General features: G+C 31.2%; 2 protein-coding genes across 9 annotated transcripts; one reads left to right on the top strand and one right to left on the bottom strand.

Moving 5' to 3' along the window:
* Nucleotides 1–146: 146 nt before the first annotated feature.
* Nucleotides 147–13,392, bottom strand: LOC105208117 (cytochrome b5 reductase 4). Of its 4 annotated transcripts, none has more exons than XM_026132452.2 (11): nucleotides 13,102–13,392; nucleotides 9,025–9,362; nucleotides 6,249–6,419; nucleotides 3,972–4,072; nucleotides 3,710–3,875; nucleotides 3,005–3,261; nucleotides 2,696–2,918; nucleotides 2,082–2,376; nucleotides 1,791–1,877; nucleotides 1,311–1,469; nucleotides 147–1,153 (listed from the first exon to the last, which is right to left on the bottom strand). In XM_026132452.2, the coding sequence occupies exons 2-11, from the start codon at nucleotides 9,260–9,262 to the stop codon at nucleotides 1,099–1,101; spliced, it is 1,752 nt and encodes a 583-aa protein (XP_025988237.1). In that variant the 5' UTR covers nucleotides 9,263–9,362; nucleotides 13,102–13,392; the 3' UTR covers nucleotides 147–1,098. The 4 variants fall into 4 exon arrangements, with proteins under 4 accessions (XP_025988237.1, XP_039308262.1, XP_025988239.1 ...); XM_039452328.1 differs by lacking the exon at nucleotides 13,102–13,392 and adding an exon at nucleotides 6,918–7,122 and having other exon boundaries at nucleotides 148–1,153; nucleotides 9,025–9,157; XM_026132454.2 differs by lacking the exons at nucleotides 9,025–9,362; nucleotides 13,102–13,392 and adding exons at nucleotides 6,918–7,122; nucleotides 8,274–8,804 and having other exon boundaries at nucleotides 148–1,153.
* On the top strand, nucleotides 10,907–25,432 carry LOC105202071 (fatty-acid amide hydrolase 2-B). 5 transcript variants are annotated; one of them, XM_011170448.3, is made up of 9 exons: nucleotides 10,907–11,119; nucleotides 20,561–20,768; nucleotides 21,213–21,416; nucleotides 21,561–21,766; nucleotides 23,467–23,609; nucleotides 23,686–23,864; nucleotides 24,016–24,405; nucleotides 24,557–24,739; nucleotides 25,161–25,432. In XM_011170448.3, exons 2-9 carry the CDS (start codon nucleotides 20,565–20,567, stop codon nucleotides 25,257–25,259), a joined length of 1,608 nt encoding a protein of 535 aa, XP_011168750.1. In that variant the 5' UTR covers nucleotides 10,907–11,119; nucleotides 20,561–20,564; the 3' UTR covers nucleotides 25,260–25,432. The 5 variants fall into 5 exon arrangements, with proteins under 5 accessions (XP_011168750.1, XP_011168751.1, XP_011168754.1 ...); XM_011170449.3 differs by lacking the exon at nucleotides 10,907–11,119 and adding an exon at nucleotides 13,332–13,467; XM_011170452.3 differs by lacking the exon at nucleotides 10,907–11,119 and adding an exon at nucleotides 14,375–14,398.
* The last annotated feature ends 963 nt before the right edge of the window (nucleotides 25,433–26,395 follow it).

The raw sequence follows: 26,395 nt of genomic DNA, 5'->3' as shown, positions 1-26,395 counted from the left end.
TCAGTTTACAAGTATAATTAATTTTTGCAAAAGAATCATCCTTTCACAAATAAACTTTTTTGTTAACTAATATAACGATATGGCGTAAAAAATGATTTGTTGTCATATTTCAATATAAAAACACAATACAACTTCAACGGGTTTCAGTCATTTTATGCATTTATTTTTATTTAATATTGGATACATATTTATGTGTATAAATGCACAGCATTTTACGTTATCTTTTTTCAAAGAACAATTACCTAATCTTAATTTATTTACATAAAAATAAGACGTTAACAACATGTGTTAAATCAACAAATAAATTACCAATATTAAAAATATCACTAATCCTATAAAATAAGTATATGTCTTATAATCATAATGAAAAAAAAACGTCTATACAAGATTACTCACTTTTATTACATGTTTTTGTCCACTTATTTACTTGTGCATTATTTACTATGCGCGCTGAAAATTCTTTCTCGCAGAAAAGATATACGTACTATCCAATGTGATCATATGACTCAATGATTAATGAACTATATAAAATTGCAATTAAATCTAACAACTTTACCGTTACATGGTTGATAGACTGTATGAAAAGACATTTTTTTTAATGAACATTTTCTCTATAATAAATATCAATGTTTTCAATAGAATGTTTTCAGTAGAATCATATAGAACAGATCTTTCTATATGTTATGAGGCATATACATACATGTATATGAGGCATACGTTGTTTTTCTATTTAAATAGCGTAACAAGTTCGCCTCTATTTTCTAGTTGTCATATTATCTGGTTGCAAAATTACAAGTAAATATCTACTTTAAGGATAGTATTACAATTTATCGCAGCTAAGAATGTATCATTATGGGCGGAGATGGGAGTAAAAGTGCTTCAAAATTTTCATATTTCCAGAAAAATACGCCTTGACGATAGACGTTAATGACAGTTCACACAGCTGTCACGAAACATCTGTACTAATGTTTAACTAAACTGTGGTTCGACAGGTACGAGTTTCATATCTTATATTAGGCTCTCTAGAAAGACTCTCGGAAAGGAAAGAAAACATACATATATATATATATATGGCACGTATACTTTCAGCGCAGACAATTAGTCGTCGAAATCGTATATTTGTTGAGATTTCCAACCAAGTGTCTGAATACACCTAAAACAAGATGACATGTAAATAAGAGACAGCAAAGTGAACAAAGTGACAATTGAATTTTTATATTTTTACAATTTTTATATTTTTATAACAATTAAATCACTTTCATTAAATTATAAAAATAATATATGTTTAATAAATAAAAAATGTCACGTACTTTTTCGCAGATAGAATAAATCCTTTTGGTCCACACGTAAATATGCATCCTTCTGGTGAACATTTGCCGATCAAATCATTTAATAATTCATCAGATACAGTACCGCGTCTTCCCTCCCATTTATCTCCTGCTTGCGAAAGGATATGTGTAACTTTGAACCTAATGAACAAATACGATATTAATAATCTGCTTTTAAATCGATAAAATCACTTTTTTTGTTTGGAGTAACAATATACAATATCTAACATAATAATATACGATATCTCATAGAGTTTCACGATGGATACAATTTTTGTCATATGATATGTATTATGTATCATATGTCGATATCATAAATCATTTGTTAAAATTTTATCCCTCTTTTCATGCATATATATTGCATATATTTATATAATAAGTATATATTATTTTAAATGTAAATAATCATAATAAAATGAAAATTATGTATTATATACTATATTTCCACGCACGTGTACTCACTTCTTCTCTGTAGATACTTTGTCAAGCTGCGCCACATAAAACATATTGTCTTCATCTTTATTGAAATTTAAAAGATTGATTAATTTTCTGAAAAATATTGTAAATCAATTAATGATAGAAATAATTAATTTATTAAAAGTCAATTAGTCAAACTAACTTATGCTATAGTTAATACTTAACATCATGGTTTATTGTTACTTTATTTTACATTTCCAAGAATAAACATTACAAATAGAGAGAGAGAGAGAGAGAGAGAGTGAGTTTTCAAACGAAATGTGCTAATATACTTACACACTGCGCCTCGCCAAAGCCCGCTGAATTATTCCTAACATCGCGGTTAAACCCGTTCCACCTGCCAGCATGTGAATAACAGGATACCGATCAAAAGATTCGCTTACAAAGGCACCTAAACCATTGCTCGTTATAAGGGTTTGGCCAGGTTGTAATTTGGTGATGGACGGACTAAGTGCGCCATTTGGATATCGCTTTATCATCAAGCAAATGCAATCAGGCTTATAATTTGGCGCCATATCTTCAGGATGAAGGCACGGTGGGACAGGCGTATATGACCTTGATATTTCCATTCCTGCGAAAAAATATTATATCAGCATATTTCAACGAGTACACGTGCGTGGAAATACAATTTTTAGGAATGTTTACATACAATACGATAATACGAATGTGTTATAGACATATAAATTTTATATTTCCAATTGTAATAAAGTACGGATTCCCGAAAATTAGTATTAATGATAATAAATAAATTTTAGAGGGTCAGCACAGTAATTTTATATTTTTATTTACTGACATAGCATAAGTTTATTTACATTTTATAAACAGAAAGTTAAATATTTTATCGATAAAAGGCAATATTTTTGACAACAGATATCTATGCTATTACTTACCCATTACATTCATTTTGACTTCTATGTGTCTACCGATGGGAATTAGTTCTAAAAAATCTTTCGCACGTAAAACTAACAAATTAACTAGTTTGCAAAGGGGTGTATTACTAAGTACTTCGTACTCTTTGTAGGTGCGTTTGTTTGTGATTGATTCCCGCGACAATGTATGATTTCCCTGAGATTTCCAAATATCTTTGAACTTTTTTGTAAACGTAAAGTCTACCTGCAACATATAAGATACATTTCTTGAGTTTATGAAACAAATACCGAGAAATATGTAATCATTTATAAATTGATTTAATAACTCACCTGCATTGAATCGAAATCTCTTTTACACATTGGCGGCCATTCTACATCTGCAATTAATTCGAGCTCGTAGATGATAATGTACTTTTCAAAAGTTAGCCTGAAGACGACTTTCGAGTCACTCAACCTTTCTAATTGGTAATATATTCCTGGATAGTCGCGCACACCTTGATAAAAGAATGTGACAGAATTGGATGTTTGCCGCCAATCTATGTTCACATTAGGTGAATCCGATAAATTTTCGTCAACTGTCTTTTGTGCTGAAACAATCAAAAATTTGTTGCTTTAGCGATTGCCCTACATCTATTTCATGCACGATTGAATTTCGATATTTCTGTTATTAATTACAACTATCTGTATCCAACAATCTCATTATTACTTAAAGTAAATTATTAATTTAACAAATGTGACAATAATAAATTCAATAGTCATTGCAGAAACATTTTGATATTTAACAAAACAAAAAATAAAAAATACTTCGTAAATATCGTACTTCTGAAAATAATACAATAGAATTTTACCATTCAATTTTAACATTCATCAATTTACAGCAGAAAAGCATCTCGTGTTGTTTGCAAACAATACGAACTTATACATGAACTTTTGTAACGAGCTAATACTATCTACGATTTATTAGTCTTGCAATGCTTCTCTAAATATAGATGACCTAGAAAACAATACGGTGAAACTGTTACAATGGATACTTACTAGTGGAACGATTGCTTCGACCTAATGTCACGGGTAAACAGTTGTTCGCATCCGTTACTGATTTTTCCATCACCGAGGAAGTACTCGACGCTGAGGAAGCCCCGCGACATAATCTGCCTACGACGCATTTTTGCAGAATGCTCTGATAATTCACCCAAGCATGTACCTGGAATTAATAATCTACGGATACATAAAAATAATTACTACTTAGCGAGACGATATAATGATGTCAAACGTAAGGTGGACAAGTAGAGATTCTTACGTTTTCGAATAACTTCGTGGCGTCTTTCCCAACGCCTCTCATCAATTCGTCGACCCCACCTGGATGGAAATCCATATAACGCGTAACGTTGAATACTATCCCTGCAAATAAAATCAAATGTAAAAACTAAAAATTAAGCTAATCAATATGAAATTTGTCCATTGTATTTTATGAAATATCTGCATTGTGCACAATTCCACGTGGAAATCAATATTTTCAAACAAAGGAACATTCTCTTCACATCACTCGGTGCTTTCAGTATAATAAAAGATTTATATTTGTATATATACGTTATTGATAATTGTGCAGCGATATTTACAATTATGTGTACGATTTCACGTATATTTTTAAAGGTTTTACAATGGCTTTTCATGAAATAAATAAGTAATGCGGATATGCACTGTGCAGTTTGCATTATCTTCTTCACTTACTGGTAGCTGTAACTGATTGTTCAAAAATAACTAAAGTTAAAAATGAAATCTTTAAAAATGAACTAAATCTAGTTGCAAATGATTAACTTTTTAACTTTATTATTTAACTTTTAACTTTTTAACTACTCAACCCTGTATATCATCATCAAGAGATCGTAAGAGAGAAAAAGAGAGGTTTATCTATATATTAATTTTATATATATATATATGAGCAAATAGAGTAAATTATAACTGAAAAAAATTCTTTTAACGAATTTTTCTATATATTAATTTTATATATATATATATGAGCAAATAGAGTAAATTATAACTGAAAAAAATTCTTTTAACGAATTTTTTAATAATAAGAAATTAATAGGAATTCATGAATCGGACGATAGGACGATATAATCTGACGATAGGAGACGGTTCGATTCACAATTGTTAAGCGTGCGGCAAGGTATTGAAAGAAGCGTTCTATAAACATCAATAAAGCTCTGCACGAATGGTACATTGTTATTTACAGAATTCTTCTGCCAACGCTTTACCACGCACCTAGCAATTCTAAATGTTGGGCGGTGTCTTGTGATTGAATTGCGCGGACTCACGAATTCGCAGATCTTTATTAATAAATTTCTCATTAATTTTGTTAAGAAATTGGTAAAATGACAAGAAACAATTTTTATTCAATTTAATCAGTTTATATACTTGCCCACCAAAAATAATTTGATTATTACTGGACACTGTGTATAGGGAAAATAATAAAAGAAATTGAAAAATAATTTTAATTAAGTTTTTAATCTTCTACTAATTTCATCAAGTTTAACGCGTATCTGTATGTGATACAAAAATATTTATATGTGTGTTATCTATAGATTTTATAGTAAGTTGCTCGTGCTAATTTATTTCATAGCTACTATTTTTTGTACTGTTGAAAATCTTATCCACTAACGCGATAGATGTACATTTATCAAATATGTGTATGTATAATGATTAGGATGGATTGATAATTAATATACTGTCTGTAAATCTTCTCTTAAAATATTTACCATATTTGTGGTTTTCACTAATTCTAAATTTGGCAAGAAAAAATTTTTAACTGAAGGGTTTCCTACAAAAGCCGAACAAGTCCATTTAAAAAAAAAAATCTGTATTATGATACCAAATCATTTTCCATTAATTACGTTGTACAATTATGTATGCAGTTAACTAGAAATAAATTTTATTTACTTTTAGTATTAATAGTATAAATAATTTTGTTTTTGTTCATTTAATAAATTGTATTCGAAAATAAACTAAATTTATTTCAATCAATAATTTATCAGATCTGGTTTAAAATATAACAATAGTTACTGACAAATATCATATTAACTGTAAAAATAAATATGATGTATTGTTTTAAAACGTTTCAATAGAGATATGTTTTCATAGAAAGATAGAATGTTTTGTATCACAAAAAACAATATAATAAAAATTTTGAATTCTTTATGTATTTTAATCGCTTTTATATTTGGGATAATTATTTGTCAAAATTCAATTATTTATGGTAATCCATAGCGATATATCACAACAGCAATTATCTTTGATTATTTTATGTTCTTTAAGGCCGGTATTCATAGTCATGAATAATTTGTAATCTTTAATTGAAAGCGTAGTTAATTACAAATTTATTTGTAAATTTATTTTTTTCCAATTAAAGATTAAAAATTATTTATGACTATGAACAACGACTATTATAATTAAGTTTTATATAAATAATGTTATAACAAATGAGCGACATACTACCAATTCATTAAATGTTTCACAAGTTTGTCGATGGCAAACAGAGTCTTCTTTTAGCGGGTATAAAGTACAGAAATAAACAAACCTCGGATTGCGATCCAAGCGTCAGTTTGCTTGTTATGATTAGCAAGCTCGGCTAACGTTACGACCTGTGGTACACCACCGACTCCGGTTAAATCGATTCCCGAATTACCCAGACGGATCCAATCCATCAAACTATGCCCCGGTGCTAAGGCCGTCTTATTCCGTGGGTTTCCTATAAAAAAGAAAATTAAAATAGAGATTTGTCGCTATTATTTTATTGTACCTTTTTCTGAATTGTATTAAATACTTAGCGATCCGCAATATTAAACCATATTAAACCCGTATTCCAATATTAAACCCGTATTCCAAAATTATTTAATTATTAACTTATTTCATTTTCATATTATTTAATTTTATTATTTAAATTGTACTTAATTATCTACAATTATAATTCAACTTTTCACTATTTTAATTGTATCTCAAATTCTTAATTAATATTTTTTTTTTATTTAATGAATGTTATTATTAAATCTTTTTACGTTTTCACAACGAAATTAATCGAAAGCATTTTTAACGATTGCTTCTATCGACATCATCATTCGATTTACGCATTATTGTACAAATTGGTGGTTGAGAACATAAGGTTGCTACGTATGCGAGCACATGCGAGTGCATATAAACGCAGTCGGGAAAATAGATTAATTGGCAATTAATTACACTAATTACTAACCGTCCTGGATCTGCAGACCGAGGCTCTGCGGAGATCCGTTGCCATCCGCGGCGGAAACCAAAGAAGCGCCGCAGCATCGTGGCATTTTTTCATCGGGACAATAGAAACCGCGGAGACACGATCATTTTCGCAGTCGCTTCGTGCAAAACGCGAAACCGATAAAAGTTTTCACAGTATGGTAATTTGCTCACAGTATGGAGTTTGCCTTGATAAAATGGAAAAACTGAATTTTCTTAACCCGTTTAACATGGAGATATAAACAAGGCGAGGAAGTAAAGTAGGTGAAGTAAACAAGCGGAAAAGCGTTTCTCAAAGAAACAACGAACAAAACGTATTATAAGTATCGATTGTTAAAGACGTAATAATGTCACAGGTGATATCAATAACGTGATATGTAGATATCATACGGAGGGAAAAATGTCATAATGCAGAAAATATATATATTAATATATGTACATAATGAAATTTATACATTGACGGCTGCCATCGTTAAAGCTAATTAAAATTAACTCAAGTACATGCTGTTATAAACAGCCAGCTAACTCATGAGACGGAAAATGACCGTGCAAATTTAACTTTAAACAGATTTCACAGATACGCAGATATCGTGCGCCACCGCCTGAAAATTTTTAATCCAATATCCGATATGCCGATAATCTAACACCTGTATGATACCTAATATCTTATATATGCTTTTTCGTTTTAATTTAATTAATTCATCGCAACGTAGTTCCGTTTTTTACTACATATTTAAACAGTTTTTTTTTTACTTTACTCCCCCTTCCTCTCTTTCGATTTAATATTTAAAAAATATTCTACATTCATCAATTTCTTTTAGTTATGTATCTTTTGAAAAAGATTTTAATTTTTCATTAATCAAATTATAATTAAAGCACAATAGCATTGCACGTTTAAACAGTTGTTTGTTTGCAAGATAAATTTTAAGTCAAATCTATTATCAAAATATTACTTTTAAATTTAATTTTTCATAAGCACAATATAACGTTTCAAAAAAACTAAAGAAATTAAAATTAAAGAGATTCTTTAAAACTCTGATAATGACTTGAAAAATGAGCCCAAATTTTCGTCAGGGATTCCTCTCAATGAAATAAGTAATAATCTTTAGGTAATAAGTAAATATCTTATGCGAAATTTAATTTATGTTAAATCACATTGGTTTGACCAGAATTTTAATAAAGGAGCAAGCATAAATTGATCCTTTTTTATCTTTTTTAAGTTAAATAGTCCGATTATGGATAGGTTGCTTGGCTCAGGTCACCATCGATTCGCTGTACTAATAATAAAGACACGAGGAAAACTCTTAATTATTCAAGGTCCAATGAGGTAACAGTATACTCGAATCGTTTTCCTAATATGAGATATATCCGAAAAAGAACGAGGTCATCTACATTATCAAGAAGCAATGGTCACTGCGATCGTTTTTCAAAACGGACTGGGACGGAAACGCGATGCAAATTCGCGGATCTCATCAACGAGAAACGAGAGACTAGATTCCGGTGATCTCGTGGTGAAGGACCGGAGGGTACTGCGCTGAAACACGCGGCCGAATATAACCCTGAGACAGGTAGATCAATATAGTAGCGATGGACGACGCTCAGCTCAACACGCAGGATCTCTCGCCAGTCGGAGCGCGCTTCTCCGCGTATCAAGATCAACAGTAGAGAAACCAGTAACACGCAAGACTTACTTAATTGATTACTTAATTGATTAAACGAAGTGTGTTATTTGATTAAAATAATAGAACTATCTCAGATGAGGTGATATTAATCGTGAATAAAAATGAACAGAAACGGAGTAGTCTCTATATCAATTCCCAGAATTATTCTGGGTATGATACATAAAATTTTAGATATTTTGGAAATTTCATATTTTGATATATGAAGAATTTTATACATCAAGCGAAAATTATGAGAAAAAATCACGGTTTAAAATATTTTTATACGTAATTCTCTTTTACTTTTTATATGCTGTTTCTCATACAATTTTCTTTAATTTACGAAATGTCAAAAATAAAAAGTACTAGACATTTAATATTATTGCTTCTACTTCGATTGAAAGAATATTTAAAAGAATCATACGTTCTTACCGGTAGCAGATCCCGACGATGGTTTGGTTTTTGCTTTCACTTGCTCACTTTGATTGGATCTAATAACGCCAGTAGGTAACATTAAGGTATTCCTGACCAATAGGCTCGTTGGTGAAGACGTTTTCACGTCCACTTTCTTCATTTTGTCCTGTATATCATCAGTGTCACGATTTTTAACTTTTTTATTCTCATCTCTCGATTGGGCTTCCGAAGAATCGTTTTTCTTCGTTGATTCCATTGGTTTCTTTCCAAATTTGGAAAGTTTCAAAATGTAATGATGTTATGACTTCGTCAGATAAATCCCGAAACGAAAGACTTCATGGTTATCTCATTGAACTCTGTCACACACAATTAGATACAGTTATAAATTACTTTAAAAAAATCAGATAAAAATGAGTAAAAATAATCGTTAAGTTCTTTTGAAATATTATTTCGTAATCATTTTCTTTATGCGCAAAATTCTAATTAAAATTATATAATTACTATATGGATTATGTTACAATTAATGTCGTGTGGTTAAAAAATATCAGAAAATTTATTTGGAAAATTTATATTTCAGAGATCAAGATAAACGAAAATTTTATAATAATTTCCTTTAGATCCAAATATTGAAATGCAAAATAATACAAGCTATCAAGTGCAAATAAAAAAAGCATGGGAAGTAATCTAATAATTTTTTTCAAAAAACAACTGAATACTGAATACTAATAAATTAGACAGCTTATATTATCACTATCTTAATTTTTAATTCTTTTATTACAAAGTTGTTTTTCTTTGCATGTATACTATATTTTTCAAAATTAAAAACTTGTCAAGATTAGCGTTAAAAAAAAATTTGTGTGTTATATCACACACGAGAAATTATCATCATCCATTTGCATTGCGTGATTCACAAATTTAGAAAGCAAAATGCATTAGGGCATGACTAGCATTCACTACCAATTACTTTCTCCATACACTTTCTCTTTTTTGATTGTTCGTCGGCAAATGTAATAAATGTACGTAAACTCAATAATATTCATGGATATGCATATCGCTACATTTATTAGCTGATAAATAGTTCGAAGAAATCTAGTATCCATATACTTATAAAATTATAAAGATACCTAACTTTAGTTTTCTCTATGTTAAAATCTGAAAAAATAAACATATACTAATTAAACAATTATTAATGTTAAATCCAATATATCTCAACATTTTTTGTATTGTTAAAATTGTCCTGTCCAAAATAAAATATGTTCTTCATATAGAAATTTCTATTAAATTATTTTAGACTAATTTTTTTAAAACTTAAAAAACATTTGTGTTTTTTTCTGTTAGAAAGAAAAATAAATGTTAAAACTAAGGTAAACAAAAAATTGAGATTAGCTGTGAATGCTAGCATTTAACGATTAAATTAGAAAATGTAAATTTGAACGGTAGTTTTAGGATTAACTCTTAACTCGTAACGTATAACTATGTGTACAAATATTTTCTCATTAAAAGATATACGTTCCCTTTTGAATCTTGTTTTACTTTCATTTTGTTTTGTTTATATTATTCTAAACTTATAAAAAGGTAAAAACTATTTTGGTCATGAAATAAAAGAACTATATATTTATTGACAGTAGAAAAAATGAAAGTATTCGTCTTTTAATAATTTATTTGATCCTTAAGATTACGCAACTGTTTGTACAAGAGATAAATAAGTATGTGAAGATAGAATTTTTTAAAATTAAATAAAAATAAATATTTCAATATTTATTTTTTGTGCAGCAAAAGTATATCGAGTAAATTATATATTTAAGGATTAGAAGACTAAATTAACTGTATATGCTTAGAGTTTTATCACACAAAAACTACAAATCATGATTTCATTGATGACATGTAAAAGACAAGCACTTTTTCTGATATATGAGTAATAATCAAATTGCGTAAGTCGTATTTGCGTTGTAATTGCGTAGTGAGTTAAACATTTTTTTGTCAAGTGATTAGCAGCCAAGTAGTTGCGCCGCGACATTCAGCATTCTGTTGTGTCAGTGAAGAGCGAGCTTAACGGCGCAATCTTTTCTCCTGCTTGGACTACTTGGAGGTCTCAATTATAATATTAATCGAGGTATCCCGCATGTCTTATTTATTTAAACGTTTATATTTATATCATATATTTAAAAAGAAATAACTACAATTTAAAATAAAAACAAAATATAATTAGATTCATTCCGACGATACTATCGATTATGCTTGTCTGTCGTTATTATTTATGGACTTCTCAATAACAGTCTCATAAGCCTTGCATCTCCTGAACATGCTCTGGAAACTTGTATTGTTTTTCTGAGCAAGCAGTCAAGCAAGTGTTGTTTTACATGTACTACGACAGGTTTGATTATGAGTTTCCTTGACACGTGCGAATATTCGTGAAACGAAGTAATTTGCACTTGACACATTGCATGGTAATAAAAGACAAGTGCATACAGAAGCAGAAAATATTTTTTTAGTGTATGTACCAATAAACAGATATATTATATAACGCGTTTCAAAAATTTATATATTTATTATATATTAACAATAAGTAATACACAAAACTTTGATTTTTTGCGTTACAAGACAAAAAGTAAAAAAAAGATAATGTTATCTTTGAAATAAAGACGCACGTGTAAGATTGTATAATCTTATCCTTTTATCAGTAAGAGTATAGTACAAAATTATTACTGATAAATTTTACTTATAATTGTTAGAAATCCAATTATAGTCATTCTTGTCTTTATGGTTTTATCTGTAAATGTATACGTCGTACAATTTTATATTTAAAATATATTAAATATTAAATTGACAATTTAAGAGTACTACACTTTGGTGTCTTTTATTGTAATATTAAATATTATATATAATAAAATGTATATAAAACATTAAATATAATCAAATATATATAATATTAAATATATAAATATATAAATATACAACTCCATTCAACTATGTCTTATAATTTCACAGTTTAACACTTTTTTGAGACCTGAGGAAACAAAGTGTTTTCCAATAGATTTTTGGCTGTTGTGAACAAATTCTGCAGCCAAAGTTGGCTATCACATGATAATTTTGGGAAAAATAGCAAAGTAAAAAGGGATTTTTGTATTTTTCAGGATATTGTAATACCGGAATCAATTTTTTTCCCAAATTTTGTTAATGTCTTATGACAGTATCAACTTTTTAGAAAGAGTGCAAATAATGATTTCCATAATATGTTTTGCTGCTAAACGCAAACTCATAATTAAATTATCACATCACATGATGATTGTATAAGAGTCATTATCAGTTGTAGTACTTCTTTTTCGCTTATACATCACTCATTACTAGTGAATTGGTTACTTGCGATGTGATAGTCAAATTTAACTAACAGATGTGTTTATCAGTGAATAGTACTTCTAAAATGATTATTTGGAATCTTAGCAAGAAAATAATGCTAGACATAATATTAATACCGATCAGTTTCTCTTATTATTTTAGCTGTATCTCGAAAATGAAGAATCACATTGAAATGGGACAAAATGCATGTTAAAGTTAAAAGTTGATATTTTTGCATGGAATTAATGGAATTTGGAAAAAATTTTTTCATTGTAGCCGGTGCTACAATGTCTTAAAAATCCTAAAAATTGTCTTTGATGCAATTCTTTTTTAAATTACGGCATGATAGCCACCATTAGCCACCAGATTCGTTTAGAGTGACTAAAAATCCATTAGAAAACACTTTGTTTATGCAGGTCTCAAAAAGATCTATTTTTATATAACAGTGTTCTCAATGAATTTAATATTTCTCTAGCGTTTCTTGTATCAGTTTTTATTTTCAAAGTTGTAGCAAGTGTCATTTTTGCACGACTATAACACTGAAAAAGAATTTGTCGAAAAACTAAAATATTTAATCCGACACGTTCAATCAAATATTGAATTCGTTTAGTTAATTCTTGATTAATAAAATGGTTGATATGAATGGATATTTTTTTGTGCAACTAAATAATTATAGCAACGGCATTAGTTGAACGCATTGAACTAAATATTTTAGTTTTTCAACAAATTTTTTTTGAGTGTAGTGTGAGCAAAACTCACCAGAATTATATTTATATTTCAACTTTTGTTTGCGACATAATGCACGTGAAACATACGAATTAATTATCTTGGTTTAGGTTATTTGTCCAGCAACCTATCAAATCCACATACGCGTCAGTTGCCAAGAGAGGTTCAGGACAATTAACGCGCGAGAAAAGAATCATGCGCTAAACGTCACAATAATTTATCACTCGTACACACGCGGTTTCGTCGCAGAGGTTAAATGGTCTCAAAAATCGCTCAGGATCAAGTCTATGATCACGGCCACGTTTCAGAGGTTAGGTTTCGGATGTTTCGTCTAACTGCTCCGCCTCGCGGCCAACTTCATGCCCGTGGAACGTTATCGCGGCAAGGCCGTATGCTATCGTATGTATATTAGAACCCAACTCTAACTTGGTTGATGACGTACGTATTGATTCATTTGATTTCTTCTTAGTTTTTTCTCATAAATTTTTTTGTCGTTGAATTTATTGAATTTGATATGAAGACGAAAAGAACGTCTGTAAAAAATTCCGAATAATTAATAGCAAAAATAGCTTGTGTTCATAACACTATTATTTATCTTTGGTGAAATACAGAGTCCAACATTTATCATAAAGATAAAAATAGCATTGTGAAATCCTAACAGCATACGGTATCATACGAATATATGCACGATATTATGATAATGTATGAATATTTATACAATTATAAATACTCTAGAATATACATACGATATCTTGTGCTGTTAAGGAACTTAAAAACATTTTTTATGCCCGATCGAAACTTTTTAAAAAATATGAAAAATAAATTAAATGCCTTATATGAAAAACAATATATCAATTTTTTCATTTATTGACATGCGCAAAAATGAGATGTACAAATAATTTCTTTTAATTTCACAATGTTGATTTTAATATCATGTGCTGTAACAAATTTTCGATAAATTTACGTTTATTAGTCTGATGGAGTGAAGCATCGTTCGTTATACGAGAAATATTGTATAACGTAATTTCAAAATTTAAGCTTTTTGAATTCAAAATCTGTTATTAAAGTTTATTGAAATCGCGGGATTTGAAGGACACCCTGTACACAACGTATAGGGTGCGGCAGGTTCCATTTCAAATCCGCTCCTGAATATTACCAGCCGCGCTCCAGCAACTCACTCATCCCGCGCTCCCCCCCCTCCCCCCCTCCCTACCGTTTGCTGTACTCGTGAATGATCGGAGCAGCTCGGGCGGGAGCTGAACGCGACTGGAGCGAAGTGAGTCGCGGTGCGCGATGCACAGTGAACGGCGTGGAACGGCGCTAGGTGCAGGTAGGTGGTAGGTGGATTGTGTTCGTGTCGGTATCGGTCGGCGTGTCGTTCTCGTGCGAGAAAAGCAGAGCCGCGATTGTCGCGACGGCAGTCGACGCTAGGTGCTTGGGAAAATCGGTGGCCGTGATACGAGTTGAGACGACACGGCAAGTGAAAAAAAGACCGACGCGAAGAAAAGGAAAGAGAGAGAGAGAGAGAGAGAAACAAGAAGGGCAGAAGCAGAATCCCGTGGCATCGTCAATGACTCCCGGTAGTCCCGGTTTAAATCGCTCGCTCATCCCGGTGAGTACTCCCACTGCGTGCGATCCGCCCTGTGGAATTTAGCGAAGAAGCAAGGCGAAGGGGGAGGGATACCGGATCGTCTTTCTCTTTTCTTGGTCGACGCTGGCTGACGCGGCACGCCGGCACTTTCCATTTGTGTAAACGCGTTCCGCATGCGACTCGTACCGGGCGACGGATAAAATTCGACGGGATCGCATCGCGAGATAGTCTCCTAAGGATCGAGAGTTACGGGGCGGGAGCTGCATATGTCGTCCCTCGTTTGTTTCTCCGGTACGAGGGAGAAACGATTAGCGAGTGTCGCATGAGAACGGCTCCGAATAACCATGCCGTTGTAATCGTCGTTGCGAGAGATAAAGAGACCGTGTTTCGAAGATTGAGATAATTTAGCAGCGGATGTACAGGTAAACGTATACTTCCGTCAGAAGTGCAATTTTCTCTCTCTCTCTTTCTCGAGAGGAATCGCGAGATCGTTCAGTAACGAGGACGCTAAATTAGGTGAATGTCAACCGCCGACGTATGGCTCGGAGCCAGACAGATTCTTCCGGTCGAATTCCTCTGATTAAAGGAGAAAATGCATCTGAAAACATTAATATTTATATATAAATATATATTAAAATATATATTAGAAAATGTAAATACATATTTTTTTATATCAATACATTTTTTAATATATATATATATATATATATATTTGAACGTATAAAATATATATATATATTTGAACGTATAAAATATATATTTTTTTAAATAATATATATAAATATATTGTTTTCTGCACAGTTTGGGAAATACAAAATAATCAAATGTGTTTAAACTAAAAGAATAAGTGATTGAACGTATAGTTCTCTCACGGTCTAGATAGATGGCGAGAAATGGATGAAGAGTAACTAAAGAAATTTGTTTAAAATTTTTGATCCATTTCTCCATCTGACAGCACCGTTTACCTTAATTTGAAATATAGAAAAAAGAAAAAGATGATGATGTAACCGCGCAAGAGACATGAGGTTGTGGCGCCGAGCAATGTCAACACCTTTGAAACGCTCTTCCCTAAAATTACGTTTTATTAATTTTTTTTTTTTTCGTATTTCGAAGAGCATTGCATCTCTCTGCGCCGAAGAAATATTGAAAAATTTCTTCAAGCATTAATAGACACACTTTTAAATCCGCAATAGATGTGCTTCGCACGTGGAAGTCGGTCAGAAAGTGAAAGAAAAAGTTCTCGTTAAATGTTAATAAACCTTGAACACATCCGCGTGTCACTGATTGCATTCGATGCGCTGCTGCGCACGTCACACCGTTGATGCTCTCCGTGCTCTCATGCGACACTCAACCTTCACTTTTTTTTTTTATTTAACTTGGTTAATTAATCCCACGTAATAGTCGGTTCACCGTTTCTCTTCCCTTATGGTATAATTGGTCGTAAGGATGAGTTATTAGTTGGACGATTCGCCCAAGCCTTGAGGTATCCTCATTGACCGCTTAATAGAATTAATTTAGCTTCAATGAATGATTCTCGATTTTTGTCTCGGTCGTAAATAATGTTAGCTATGACACAGGGGTGCAATACTATTGTTGAATGTTAAACGAAACAAAAAACGCGGTATAATATTTTTTTATTCAAACAAACAAATGTAATATGTATTCGCATCAAGTATTACAAGTTATTTTTTTGCAAAAAATTTATATCGGTTTTAACAAATAAATACCGAGCGATCGTGCGCAAAATAATAATATAATTAGAACGGGAAGCAGTAAATGTTAGAAATTGTATCAAAACATCTTAAATATAATAGGCAAAATAATAAAGCACTTTTCTGAATTAAGCATCTGATTTTAAATAAGATTTCAGATAACATAGTAAAAAAACCTTTTCCAGACATTTATGTAACAAATGAACAAGTACGAGATACGCACATTTTCTGTGTTTTATAAACTGAGTTCTTTAATTCATCGACTGATTAATTGTATTGCGACTTTTACAGAACAAAGTTACATTTGCGCACGATGCGATTGAAGTCGATGAATTAAAAGACTCGTTTATATATATATATTTTTTTTTTAGATATATGACAGCATCTCTTTAAATTATCTCGATAGACTGTTTGTGTTGTTTGCATTTTGAATCTTCGCTCTTTCTCCTAACAGCACATGATATCGAACAAATATTGTGATATTTTACAAATATACGCACGATATCACGATATTGTACGATTGTTCGTACGATATCTAGAATATTCCAGAATATTCATACGATATCTTGTGTCGTTAGGGTCTCCTCTCTTTAATATATTTATCTCGTTTTAAAGATAAACATTTGTGAAGATTTCAAACGACGCGAACATTAAAAACTTTTTACCCATGTTTCCATTCGCTCCTGTTTATTTCAATTGTGCAAGAGCCTGATGTATTTTTACATCGTGACATCGCAGATATTAATAATTCATGTTCTGATTGAGTGGAGCGCATCGTTCAAACGACTCTCTCCAGGCAAATTTTTAATTGTAATACTCTTTATTGTACGTTAATGTGTCTTTTTTTTTATTATTTATCTAGACGAGCTAACATTTTTCCAGTTTTGTACTTTTTTTTAAGTTGTATCTTTTATCGCGAAACTTGTGACCTTAACAATCAGTTTGTGTTGTGTTACGAACAATCAATAACATAATAATAATAATAATAACAATAATACGACAGATAAACGTGTGTTTTCTTTGACTCCTTAAGTACACCGAAATGCCGTAGGTTAACGTAAATCGCGTTAAGATTCGCGTTAAGACATTCGTCAATAAACGGAATATTGATTTGACGTACAGCGAATAAGGTACTATTAAATTCCGCTCGTTTGCTCTGTTTCAATTGCATTATCTGTACTCCTGTAGCGGCTTTATAACCTATGTGTATCTTGAGTGATTGCATGAAATAGCCTTGTTTAACCCGAGAAGCGGTTCGTGTTGCACGCTCTGACGACATTCAAAATATGACAATAAACCAGGCGTAACGTATTCACGTCTCGTAAACTCGTTTCACGTCTTCTTTTTCTATGAGATATTGATCCAATTCGTTACCAAGTATATTAAACTTAGAAATTTTTAATTGTATATGTATATGTTTATTTGTATCTATCTTATCTATTTGTTGTATATATTTATTTGTATGTCTAACATAAATTAATTGCCTGTAAAAATAATGTTAAACATAAACGGTTTACAGAAAATTAATGTAGATCTTCTAACAGGAATTAATTAAAAGTTTGAATCGAACTTTTGCATTTGTAACACTGCAGGCAGAATAATGGACGTGCACCATTTACATTAAATTTTGAACTTCCGGCTTAAGCTGCTAATTAAATTGCTGTTTGAACTAGATGAATTTGCACTTTCGAGACTCGACGCTCCGAAACTTTTACTTTCCGGTAAATAACGTCGTAACTGAATGCTAGCTGTACAGCAGACGAAGTTTATCAACGTTTTAACGTCGTACAAAAGCGTACGGTCGTCCTGCATTTTAATTCTGTTATTTGCAAAGCTGCTTAAATTCAAGCCCATTGTTCCGCCAGCCTTGAAATGTAATTTCACGATTACATCATTAACGGTTGTCCACCGGATTAAGTGCGTAAGCGCGTACCTATCATTCTAGAATTCATGCCCTCGAATTGGTCTGCTTAGGAATATTGACGTAATTTTCCGTGCAGCAATATTCTCGCGTTTTGTCACTTACCCATTATTTATCACCAACGTGTCGGCTAAGTCACCAGTTGTCGAGCACGTGAAGTACACAATTGAACATGACAAACCGTACGATTTTGAAGTGTTTTGTATTCGTCTTTTGCGATATTATATCTAGAGGCTAATGTTCAATGAAATTCTACTCTCTTGCTTCTCTGGAAATTTGTAAATATTAAATAATAAGTAAACGTAAATAATTAATTTGCGAAACATAAATTTCGATATCATTTTTTTTTTATTTTTTTGGAAACATAGTAAATATATGATTTAAAAATGACAAGAAAAAGTATAATATTATCTCGTGATTTTTTTATGACAAGGCCATAATATTATATCTTTCCTTAAAGTTATTTTTTTGAGTCTTATTTCCCTGTTTCTTTTTCGTATTTGTAATATGAGACAGCAAAGGATTATTCTTCATTTAGTCCCTATTGCAAATTATTTTATTTATGAGTTAACGTTTCTTTTTTTTTTTTAAATTAAGTTTGATACAATAGTTGAAAAAATCGCCGAAAAGTGTTCGTTGTTTCGTTTAAATATATTGAAAAACATGATAAACAATTTACATTAAAGTACGATATTTATGTTAAAAGAAAAGTTAATAAGAAAAAGAGTTAATAAGAAAAGAAAAGATTTAAAAAGAAAAGTTAATAAGAAAAAAGTTAAAAGAAAAGCTAATAAGTTTGCGAGAATAATAATAAATTATACGCGATACACTTGCGTACGATATTGCGAGATAGTCTTCACGGCAACGTTATTCAAGAATGATGAATCATTTGCTTTCGATCAGTGTACACCATGTCACAATAAATTTCTGAAACGTGTAATTGTCATATATAATGATATGAATATGTCATACGTAATAATAAAATCGATGGTATGGAAATAGTCTATTTTTCGCTCGGTTTTGAAGTGATTCGTGCATTATTACATTTTTAATCAAATAAAACCAATTTGTTTCCGTGCAATATTTTATTGCTTCCATTAGATAACTTTTGACACCAGACTTTGATAAAAGCCCGGGGGTAAAAAAAAAAATTAGTGTAGTTTAAAATTTTGGGTTTTATCAGGTTTTTCGGATTTTACGCGTTTTTATTTTTTATAATCCATTAATGATTTAAAATTTACCATTTAATTAATAATTTTATCATGAATTAATTACAATTTAATTTATTAATTAATATAATAGACGTACATTTTATATATATATAAAAAATATACATTTATTATATTAATTAATAAATTAAATTAAAAATAAATTAAATAAAAAATAATTGGATTCAAAGGCTGGTTGATTTAACATGGAATATCCCTTATATATATAAGGAATATTCCATGTCAAATCGACCAGACTTTGGACCTGATTATTTTTAATTTAATTTATTTTTTGACAAAAAAATGGTTCCATCATGTATGAAAAACGTTTGTTACATATAATCAATTTTTTGTAAAGCTGAAAAAAATAAAAAAACGTAGCTTTTAACAATAATTAATATTGAAACAGACATAAATTAAATTAAGTAAAAAATGATTTTATTGGAGGTTTTTGTATGAGGTTTTTTTAAATCGCTTTTTAAAGTGATCTAATCGGTGAGTTTTATTAGATTGAACTCATGTCAAACACTGTTTGAAACATAACTTGTATACTAATACACAAAAGAGTTATTTCGCTGAACCATCTAAATATTTAGCTTGATACAAATCTGAAAATAATTTTGTTAGGCTATCAAAATAATTATAAGAACGCTCAAGCACGATGAATAATGTTGCAAAAAATTTGGAAACTCTAGTAACTAAAAGGATTCTACATCTCTAATTATTTTGATGATTTAACAAAAATTATTTTCAAATCTGTGTCTAGCTAAATTTTTAGATCTTTTAACAAAACTGTTTGTGCAGAAAACGTTATTTTCTCGACGTAAGAAAGAGCTTTACGTAGGAATTTGTGGACGCAATAATTTTTAATAGTTAAATTGCACTTTAAAATAGAACATTCCGATTAATCGGGATATATGACTCAAGAAAACATGTTTCCGTTTGTATATTTTTATCATTGAATAAGGTATTCTTACGAATATATTATGTATATAATGGACAATTAAACCCGCGTTAAAATAATTAGAATTGCAAATTTGCAATTCTTTTTCTTTTACAGGTGAATGTCAATTGAAAAGCAGACAGGAGACAAGATGCAAACTCGACAGATTCTAGGCGTGTGTCATCGCCTATTGGAACTAATTGTGAGAGGAATATCACTGTTGGTTGCCTTTGTCAGAGGACCGGCAGAATCTCAACCACCCATCAAAGATTTAACTCTCTTACATAGCGCGACCACTTTAGCGTTAAAAATTCGAAATAGACAAGTAAGTTTTTGTACGCTGAAATTTTCTGCTTAATTAATTCATTATTTGATAAATTTCGACAGCTTACTTTTGATAAACTTCTCCTAGTTATCTACTCGCCGATCTTCTGTATTTAGTCGTTTCGAATTATCTGATAACAAAATAAAATTTTATTTATAAATATTAATCATATGATCAATGATATTTCAATGCTTATTTTAAGCGTAATAGATATCCTCATTTTTAATAAAAAAAGATTATGACAAAAAAGATGTATTTTTCGCATAAAAGATATATATTTTTTTTTTTAATCGTGTTTATTTTTCTGAAGTATAAAAAAATTGGATCTGCGTCGCTGTAAAAATATATTAATAAAATGACCAGGAAAAGCCTTATTAACTACTTAGACGACATACTTCCGCCTATGTCGGCTAAATTACTAACATAACTGCTTACTGTTCACAGTTAACTTCGGAAGACGTGGTATCTTCGTATATAGAAAGAATAAAAGAGATTCAACCGATACTTAACTGTGTAGTCGCGGAACGCTTTGATGAAGCTCTCAAAGAAGCAAGAAAATGCGACGAACTGTTAAAATCTCAGAACGCTCCGTCCGTCGAGTTTCTGGCCAAGGAGAAACCATTATTTGGCATACCTTTTACTACCAAGGTGACTTTTGACTCTTATTTTATTCATACCGTAATTCCATTAGAGGTAATATATCAAACGATTAGGTTTTCACATTCTTTGTTATCTATTAACATAATTATGTGATGATAATTCAAAGATACCATTTATGTTATTAAATTGCAGGACTGTATCGCGATCGAAAACATGCAGCAAACGGCTGGTCTAGTTGTGCGTAAGAACACTATCATTGATAAAGATGCAGAAGTGATAAAATTAATAAGGTCAGCTGGAGCCATACCTCTGGCATTGACAAATGTTTCAGAACTGGCAATGTGGTGGGAAAGTAGTAATTGTCTATTCGGTATTACCAAGAATCCCTATAATACAAGGTACGTCATTATCACCATAATACAATATAATCAGTTACATTACAATATTCATTAAAAACATTATTATCGAAACATTATCTAAAGAGGATATGTTTAAAAGAACTATCAATTTTTCTTTATAATGAGCAACTAAATTATAAAGAATGATATTTATAATAATGGTAAATATTATATAATAATGGTAATTATTATTGAATTTAATTTAATATACATGGTGCGTTCCATAAGTAATGCGACCAAATTCATAAAAAATCATTTATTGAACATATTCGTACAATTAGTTAAAAATCTTCGAAATAGAACCTTCCTGCGTTGATACACTTTTGGGGGCGATGTTTCCAGGTCTGGAAGACATCCTGGAAAGCCTTCTCCGGGATATCCTTTAGAACCGATGTAACATGAGCCTGGATATTTTCAATTCTATGCTTTCTTTTCAGACCTTGTTTTAAGCGAGGAAACAAAAAAAAAGTTTACGGGAGCCAGGTCAGGACTGTAGAGAGGCTAGGAAACCAATGAGGTGTAGGTCCTAGCCAAGAAATCGTTGACAACGAAGACGCTATGGCTTAGCGCGTTATCGTGTTGAATTTCTACGTATTCTTGATGTCGCTTCGACAGCGTGTGATATTCTTTTTCAGTCTTTTAAGCATTTCCAAGTAGGAAGCTGCGTTCATAGTGGTCCCTGTAGATACGAATTTGTGGTGAACAATACCTCTGACGTCAAAAAAGACAATGAGCATGGTTTTGATCCTGGACTTGCTCATGCGTGCCTTCTTAAGGCGGGGCGACGCTGGAATGAGCCACTCTGAACTCTGCCTTTTTGTTTCCGAGTCGTACTCAAAAATCCATGACTCATCACCGGTAGTAATTGAGTTTAAAAAATTAGGATTATTTTTACACATTTTCAAGAGTTCTTGGCATCGGAACACTCGCATGTCCTTTTGTTGGTCGGTCAACACTTTTGGGACCAGTTTGGCGCACACCTTTTTTATGTTCAAATCTTCGGTTACAATACGATAAACGGTTGTTTTTGTCATGCATAGAGTTTCTGCTATCAATTGAAAGCTCAACCGTCGATCAGAGTTCATACAATCACGCATACGCAACACATTTTCGTCGATTCGGGAGGTTGATAGACGTCCAATGGGGGGGTTTGTCGGCGACCTCCTCTCGGCTCTCCTTGAATGACTTGTGCCATCGAAAAACTTGTAATGTGGACAAGCAATCACTCCTAAAGGCCTGCTGAATTAATGGCAACGTTTCGGTATCGAACATCCCAAGTTTAACGCAAAATTTGATAGCGTAACGTTGCTCCACAGTACGATCCACCGCACCGTGTTACATTAATCTCAAACGGGGTTTACGAGAACGCACGTCCTGACTCTCCGGCTGCTCAGAGGCGACCGAAACCAGGCGCGTTTTGAAGCTAACATTCCTCTCCACCTAGCCTAGTTGGTTAAAACGCGCTGCGGTGTATCGTCGTGTCAGGGAAAAATTAGTCGCATCATTTATGGAACGCACGCATCATGTATATTAATATACATATACATTAAATCATTGTATATATAATATAAAAATATACGTGCTAATATATAGTCGGATATCTTTAATATTATAATTTGAATTGATATGCATGATAGAAATTATAACAATTAACATTGAATTCTACAGAAATTTCTAATTTCATCGTTATTTACTTTCAGACATATTGTAGGCGGTTCTTCGGGTGGTGAAGGTTGCATACAAGCAGCAGCTGGAGCACCATTTGGAATTGGCTCGGATATTGGTGGCTCTATTCGCATGCCGGCATTCTTCAATGGGATTTTTGGCCATAAGCCAACTAAAGGTGAAGAAGACTGAAGACTTGGATAACGCACATCTTAATATGTTGTGAAACACTTGTTATCACATTTTTATTATAGGAATTGTTTCGAATGATGGCCAATACCCTAGTGCGCATAGTCACGATCAAGATCAATTACTCGGTATTGGACCAATGTGCAGATACGCGCAAGATTTATCGTTAATTTTTAAAATTATCGCAGATAAAAATGTCGACTTATTGAAGTTAAATCAGAAAGTGGATATTTCGCAAATAAAGGCAAGTTGGCTTAGTATTGAAATAAAAATATTTAATTATTTTTTTCTTGAAATTAATCTTACTTTGTGTACGCATGCTTTTGCAAGCGAAATATCAGAGTTAATAATTTGTAAAATAATAATCAAGAAACAATATTTCTATGCGACTTTAGATTTATTATATGGAAGACGATGGTGGTCAGTATCTAGTTTCGCCAGTGGATCCAGAAATAAAAGCCGCTATGAAAAGAGTGGTGAATTATTTTGAAAAAGCGCACAAAATTAAAGCCACGAAATTAAACATAAAGATGTTAAAAAAGAGCATAGCCCTCTGGTTGGCGAACATGACATGCAAGGACGACAAAGACTTTTCATATGAGTTAACTAATAGGAAAGGTCAACTTAATATCTGGTTAGAATGCATTAAGTGGATGTTATTTATGAGCAACCACACCTTTGTCGCTCTTTTCACTGCCATATTCGAAAAATTCGGCTTAAAACACGGGAGTGAGGAACATATGCGACTTATGCAACAAAGTAAAGAACTTTATCAGCAATTTAAGGTATTATTGCATTGTGTCTTTATGTTGTAGGATTTTGACATTAAAATATGGTTTGAATGTTATGCTGTCAATGTACTATTTTTTGTATGTAAAAACATATATATGCACCATTTACTTCACTATATACACCATACTTTTCATATACTTTTAGGATATTTTAGGAGAAGATGGTGTGTTTTTGTATCCAACACACCCAACTGCAGCTCCAATGCATCATGAACCGTTGTGTAAACCGTTCAACTTTTCTTATACTGCAATCATTAATGTATTAGGCCTACCAGCTACAGCTTGTCCATTAGGTTTAAATAAACAAGGACTTCCTATTGGAATACAGGTGAGCATTACTATTTAATATTTTTAAGAAGTGTCTTATTTGCACTGTAAATATTATATTTTTATTAACACTTTGTCGTTCGCATATATATTACATTATTGCAAACAAAAATAAATAAATAGTACATTATGCACATCATGCATTAAACGAAATACAATCTATTGCACTATCTGATTGAAACAAACCACGATTATGATATGAAATAAGCCTCACATTTTTTTTACCGTGAACGTTAATATACTTAAAACATTTATTAAATTTAACTTAAGTTTAAATATTTTTAAACATAATTAAAGAATTTTGTTTTATTTTTAGTAAAGTTTATTATTTTAACACCACGATGGCACCATATGCCATCGGCAGATCGTAAAATGTTAAAGGAATGAATGTTTTATATTTTAAGTAATTTTTAATCATATAGGTTGTAGCAGGACTTTATCAAGATCATTTGACTTTCGCTATTGCGGAAGAATTGGAACGATGTTTCGGAGGATGGGTACCACCGGCAATAGTAGCTTGACATTGATACTATCATAGACAATAATTCTACGAATGAATAACACACATACACACACATACATACATACATAAAGCCTCATTTTATTGAACCCTGCCATCTTTCTCTTGCAAAGTATTATCTAAAGGATTATCTTCTAAATACTATCGAAATAAAGTACAAATTATACATGAATATGTATATGAGTATGTGTATATATATATATATATATATATATATATATATATATATGTACATACAACATGCATTTAATATAAAATTTCTTACAATATTTGATATTCTGTAAGTTTTATGATGCATAAAGTTTATATGATATGATTATGTCGTGATTCTTGCATTTATGAAATTACAAGACAAAATTTGTATTAGAATACATAAACAACAATCTTGTAATTTGGTTATTGGGGCTCCTTGAAATAATATAATTTTGCGATCAAATATTAATATAATTATCGTATTAACGATATTACCTAATTCAATATAAAATAAGAGCATTATCATACACATACATGCTCTCTGTGTACATATATGCTCTCTCTTATGGGAAAAACAAAAGATTTAATTCTCAAAATGAGACATTCAATATTTGTATGATACAGAAAGTGTCTAAACAACAATATTCAATTTTTATGTTGAATTCCAGTATTTATATATTTCAAACTTCTATGTAGAATTTTCTATTTTCATACGTGATGTATTTAAAATCAGATGGTAGCAGGGTGTTTCCGGTAATATGTGATAAGACATTCGATGTTATTTAAAACATGTATTGATGTTGAGAATTTATACATATATATTTTATCTACTGAGAGAAATAAATTTTTACTATATTATTTTATCACAATTATGTTCTCCTCATATCCATTGTCTTTTTTTCAGTACCACTGACATGTTGAATACCATGTATTGCTTTAATAATATAAATATTTCCATAAGATAAAATAATTTTTTAATTTAATTAAGTATTTTTTATGGTATATACTTACATAAAAAAAATACCGTAGAACATTATTTATCCGAGGTGCGGGACGAGCGTGCCTCGAATAACTGAATTCTCGGATAATACGCAAAACAGATACAACTTGAAAGGCTGTGATTTTTATTTCTACGTATGTATATACTTGAAAACGTAACATACG

This window comes from Solenopsis invicta, chromosome 1, assembly GCF_016802725.1.
Source record: "Solenopsis invicta isolate M01_SB chromosome 1, UNIL_Sinv_3.0, whole genome shotgun sequence".
Lineage (NCBI taxonomy): Eukaryota > Metazoa > Arthropoda > Insecta > Hymenoptera > Formicidae > Solenopsis > Solenopsis invicta.
The sequence above is the reverse complement of the archived record's forward strand: the minus strand, read 5'-3'. Positions and strand labels throughout refer to the sequence as shown.